The following is a 5837-nucleotide window of genomic DNA, read 5'->3' on the forward strand; positions in this document are numbered from 1 at the left end:
AAAAAAAAAAAAAATAAAAGTAAAAAAAATAAATAAACCCACACACCTATGGTCACTTGATCTTTGAGAAAGGAGCTAAAACAATCCAGTGGAAAAAAAGACAGCATTTTCAACAAATGGTGCTGGGTGAACTGGTGGTTAGCATGTACAAGAATGCAAATCAATCCATTCCTATCTCCTTGTACAAAGCTCAAGTCCAAGTGGATCAAGGACCTCCACATAAAACAACACTGAAACTTATAGAAGAGAAAGTGGGGAAGAGCCTCAAGCACATGGAAACATGGGAAAATTTCCAGGACAGAACACCAATAGCTTATGCTCTAAGATCAAGAATTGATGAATGGGACCTCGTAAAATTACAAAGCTTCTGTAAGCCAAAAGACACTTTCAATAGGACAAAACAGCAACCAACAAATTAGGAAAAGATCTTTACCAACCCTATATCTGATAGAGGGTTAATATCCAATATATACAAAGAAATCAAGAAGTTAGACTCTAGAACTAAATAATCCTATTAAAAAATGGGGTATAGAACTAAACAAAGAATTCTCACTGACAAAAAACAAATGGCTGAGAAGCACCTAAAGAAATGTCCCACATCCTTAGTCACTAGGGAAATGCAAATCAAAACAATCCTGAGGTTCTACTTCATACCAGTCAGAATGACTAGGATAAATATCAGGTGACAGTTAATGCTGGAGAGGTTGTGGAGAAAAGGGAACACTCTTTCATTGCTGGTGGGACTGCAAGCTAGTACAACCACTCTGGGAATCAGTTAGGTGGTTCTTCTGGAAATTGGACATAGTACTTACAGAGCACCCAGTTGTACCACTCCTGGGCATATACCCAGAAGATACTCCATGTAATATGGGCACATGCTCCACTATGTTCATAGCAGTCTTATTTATAATAGCTAGAAACTGGAAACAACCCAGATGTCCTTCAACGGAGGAGTGGATACAGAAAATGTGGTACATTTACACACTTGAGTACTACTCAGCTATTAAAAACAATGAATTTGTGAAATTCTTGGGGAAATGGATGGACCTGGAGAATATCCTGTGTGAGGTAACCCAATCACAATAGAACACATATGGTTTCCACTCTCTAATATGTGGATATTAGCCCTGAAGATCAGAATACACAAAGTACAATCCACAAACCATAAGAAACTCAAGAAGAAGGAAGAACAAAGTGTGGATACTTTGTTCCTTCTTAAAAGGGGGAACAAAATACCCATAGAAGGAGTTGTAGAGACAAACTATGGAGCAGATACTGAAGGAAGGACAATCCAGAGACTACTCCACCTGGGAGTCCTTCCCATACTCAATCATCAAAACCAGACACTATTGTGGATGCCAGCAAGTGCTGGCTGACAGGAGACTGATATAGCTGTCTCCTGGGAGGATCTGACAGTATCCGACTAATACAGAAGTAGAGGCTCACAGCCATCCATTGAACTGAGTACAGGATCCCTAATGAAGGAGCTAGAGAAAGGACCCAAGAAGCTGAAGGGTTTGCAGCCCCTTAGGATGGATAACAATATGAACTAACTAATACCCTCAGAGCTCCCAGGGACTAAACGGCCAACCAAAGAGTACGCATGGTGGGACTAATGGCTCCTGCTGCATATGTAGCAGAGAATGACCAAGTCGATGATCCATGGGAAGAGAGGCCCTTGGCCCTGTGAAGGTTCTATGCCCCAGTTTAGGGGAATGCCAGGTCCAGGAAGCAGGAGAGTGTGGGTTGGTGAGCAGGAGGAAGGGGGGAAAGAACAGGGTTTTTTGTTTTTGTTTTTGTTTTTCATTTTATTTTATTTTTTATTTTTTTCCCCGAGGGAAAACTGGAAAAGGAGATATCATATGACATGTAAATAAAGAAAATAACAAATAAAAAAAAAGAAAAAATGATCTAACTTGTAGATAGCTTGCAAACTGTTATTCATAATATAATAACCTCAGTTACAAAATAACTATTGGAAGTATTGTATACTGTACTAGATATGTTAAGTTGGATGCACAAAATATACTGATAGAAATAAATGTTTTAATTATATTTTATTGTTTTCATATTGAACATACATCTTTGTTTGGCCAATCTTAGCTGTGAAGAGAACTTTGAAAATTTCCACCAGACCCCTCCCCTTCTGGAAGAGAAATATTATAAAGAACATTTCCTCTCTGGAAGGGAGAGGCTAATTATCTTCCTCAGATGATAGGGAGGAGGAACAGACCATGGGCCACCTGTGGGTAGGTGAGGCCCCAGAGCTTATAGACACATTCAGTGACCATTGGTCATGTACCTCATTCCCTAAAGACTGAATAGTTCAAAAAGTCACACTATTCTGCAGATCACAGTGTGCCTAATGGCTGCTGCTTTAAAAACTGTATAAAGGCTGGTGGGTTGGCTGTGCAGGGTCGTTCTCTCTCTCCATGTACAGGGTGACCTCAGCATGCTGGATCAATAAAATTCCCCTTGCTTTTGCATCAGTTCCCATCTCCACAGTGTTCACTAGGGGGTCTCTGGTAAGTTAAGGCTCACCAGAGTCTTACAACTGTATTATAATGTCTTAGACAAGTATGCACTTGGACTTATAATAAGGATTATAAATTCTTTGCTACAACTATACTGTCTCCTAATTGCATTTTGCTTCCAGAGGCCTAACATAAAGTCTTAGAAAAAGCTTATGCACAGGTTCCTTTGAAAAATAATTATTCAGTGTGTAGAGGTTTTTGGCTTAGACCAAGTAAAAATACAGTGTTTTTCAACCAACAAATTCTTGCTAGCTGAAAACACACAGTAGGTCTCTAAATATGCAACTTAACTGTAAATCTAGTCTTTATGGTTTAAATCTGTGAGGAGTGTCTAATTAGATATTGAAAATCTTAACCATATATTACTTTTGAAATTCAGATATAATGCAAAAAAAGTAACTATAATGAAGCTTCCTTTTAAAAATATTCCCCAAATCACACTAAGTTCAAACATTCTAAGAAATAAACTAATATTGATAAAGAGCTTTGAAAGATAAATCACAAATGTCAATAATGTTGAATTCAATAAATACATGGAGATGATGCAAGTGAACTGAAATCTTTCTGCTTATTTTTTTTTACTTACCTCATTTCCATCTTCATCAATTATTGAGATATAGTTGGGATGAGTCTTATTTGGGTAAGACAACAGGACATCATAAGGGGATAACTCAACCAAATCCAGGCCAAATTCTTTCCACTGATCATGAATTTGCTTTGCAAGCTCAAAATTATTTTGTGTTCCTGCCAAGTGTGGTGTCCGTGTGAAATTGCTGGTGACAGAAAATTGAAAATATTTAAACATTAATGTTTAGTCTATCTCCATTTTTCAATAAGCACCATGAAACCCTACTTTTTCATGCCTATAATATACAATTTAATGAAATAAATATAAGATGTGGATATTTTCTATGAAGAAGTTAAAGCCTAATGTCTCTTATTAAATGGGGCACTCCTGAAAGCAATAGCTTTCAAAGATTTTTAAATCTCTTGTAATTAATGTAGGCATATATATGTATTCTTACAGATATGCAACTTTTATCCATATGTGAATATTTAAAGGTCTTTTATATCAAATCACTTTGTATTCATTAGGAAATCCTATTATAGAGAGATTTCAAAGACTTTTGACACATATATTAATCTGATTTGTTGAAAACCTATAGTGTGTTCTAGGTGATTAGATATACTAACTCTATATACATCCACATATTACATTTTTAACTAAATATAAATTTAACTTTGTGTCTATGATTAAGTTTTATTTTCTTGTACTAATGAGGAACAAACCAGTGCCTGGCACATGCTCAGGAGTAGAGTTCAAGTCTAGCATGTGCATGGGACAATACTTTTACAATTTATTAATTTATCTTTTTTGTTTTATACTCTTTCAATAAGAATAGAACTAGTTTTTAATTTTTTTCAAAACATCTGCTTCCCAGGTTCATTGTTATCAGTACAGAACATTATCCCCATTGCATAGATGAAAATAGAAGCTTGATAAGTTTTATTAATCACTCAAATTTAGTTCCCTCATAATGAGCAGTTGAAGCTCAAACTAAACATCCTGTGATTTGAAATCAGCTTTTTCTTAACTAAAATCTACTAACTTTCCTTAAAGGATGAGTCACCAAAGCACATTCCTCCATCCAAATCTGGCTACAATCTTTTTTTTGGACTCTCCACAAGCAAAGAGCAAGTTTATAATTTAAGTAGGTGAGGAAATAAGATGCGATTTTGTAATGCATCAACAAATAATCAAATTTCAGTGCTCATGAGTGCAATTTTATCAGAACCTGAATATGTATTTGTCATATACTTCCTATGGCTTCTTTTGTGCTGCAGGGTTAAAGTTAAATAGTTATGGCAAATATTTGTTGGCTTGCAACAGCTGTTCTTTCCACAGGAAATGTTTTCTGAGTCCTACTCTGAAAGCTTTTTAAAGATATGAAGTTAAAGCTGAAGATGTAATCCTCACCATGTGGAATATAATACAAGTATATTCTTACTATAAAATTTTTTTGATGTTCTCTGCCTTTAGTTCATGCAAAAATGCCTTCTTCATGCCAGGATAGGAAACATTGCTAGTAGTTTCATTGGAGGATTTAATAAACCACCCTGAAAAATACAAGCAAAAGTATGAATGAGATATAAGCCCATGTCAGGATCTTATTTATATGAAGGACATAGTTAATCAATTATCTCCCATATATTATCTGTGTTTTTTCATGTTTTCCCCCTTGCTTTCTTTTACAGAGAAAAGAACATATCTGTATAATTGCAAAGTAAGTACAATGCATTTTAACAAACATTTTAACAAACGTGTGTTGCTGTTATTTCTAAGTGTAATGTGAAAATTCAATTATGTAGTATTGTTTCAATTATTGGAGATAAAATGCTGCAAAATGCAATTTTTCTACTTTAGCTTCTCTTGCCAATTATCACTTGCTTCTCTGTAGAGCTAGAACAGACATTTAACAGAAGCTCAGAATGAACTAATTATGACTACAATGACTGGTGAGATTGCTCAAACAATCAAGAGAATGTAATGTTCCTGCAAAGGACCTGACTTTGATTCTTAGCATACAGTTCCCAACAAAATCCTGTGGACACTTGCTCTCACATCTACAAATATACATTTCTAAAGATATAATATGTGAAGTTACTAAAAAATAGAGAGAATCTTAAATATGAATATATTTCAAGTATATAAATTATCTCAAAACATTTAAAAAAACTGGAGTTTCAGTTTGCTGTGGACACTAACACAAAATGCATTGGTATTTTTGTTTTTACTTGAAAATCGACTTGAGAAACTGGAGTTCTGAAAACTATAGTAAACTACAATGTACTTCATAGATCTGCAAGACATCCAATGTACAGAAAGCCACAGACAGGTTATAACCTGCGCCTTAGCTTCATAAATTGATTTTAATCTGAGAGGGAGAGAACATCCTTATAGCGTTTAGAGTGCCTGACCTGAGAATAAAGAGAGCTACTCAGCCAACCCTCATAGCTTTACCATTATTAATAATATATTCGAAGACATATAAGCATATAAATATGCACATTGAGACATATGGCTGGGCAAAAAGGAAATACTGTTCCTGAGCCTGAAACTAAAGGCCCTGGTGATGACTGTGAGATTAGGGAAGAACACCCTAGGCCTGAACAGTGTGGACTGACTGGTGCCCTTCAAGCTACCTGGGTCTAGGCCACTGGCCTGGGAATACACATGGTGGGACTTAGGGCTCCAGCTGCATGTGTGGTAGGGGATGGTCAGGTCTGGTGGGGGGGGGGGGA

General features: G+C 36.0%; 1 protein-coding gene across 1 annotated transcript in view; it reads right to left on the bottom strand.

The window, feature by feature from the left end:
* Positions 1 to 5837, bottom strand: part of Folh1b (folate hydrolase 1B) — an 88694-nt gene that overhangs the window by 81074 nt on the left and 1783 nt on the right. Inside the window, exons 2-3 of the mRNA XM_031384376.1 lie at positions 4544 to 4652; positions 3121 to 3307 (exon numbers count right to left, since the gene is read on the bottom strand). Of these exons, the coding sequence (XP_031240236.1) occupies positions 3121 to 3307; positions 4544 to 4652 (296 nt within the window). The remainder of the gene's footprint in view (positions 1 to 3120; positions 3308 to 4543; positions 4653 to 5837) is intronic.

This window comes from Mastomys coucha, unplaced genomic scaffold (assembly GCF_008632895.1).
Source record: "Mastomys coucha isolate ucsf_1 unplaced genomic scaffold, UCSF_Mcou_1 pScaffold21, whole genome shotgun sequence".
Lineage (NCBI taxonomy): Eukaryota > Metazoa > Chordata > Mammalia > Rodentia > Muridae > Mastomys > Mastomys coucha.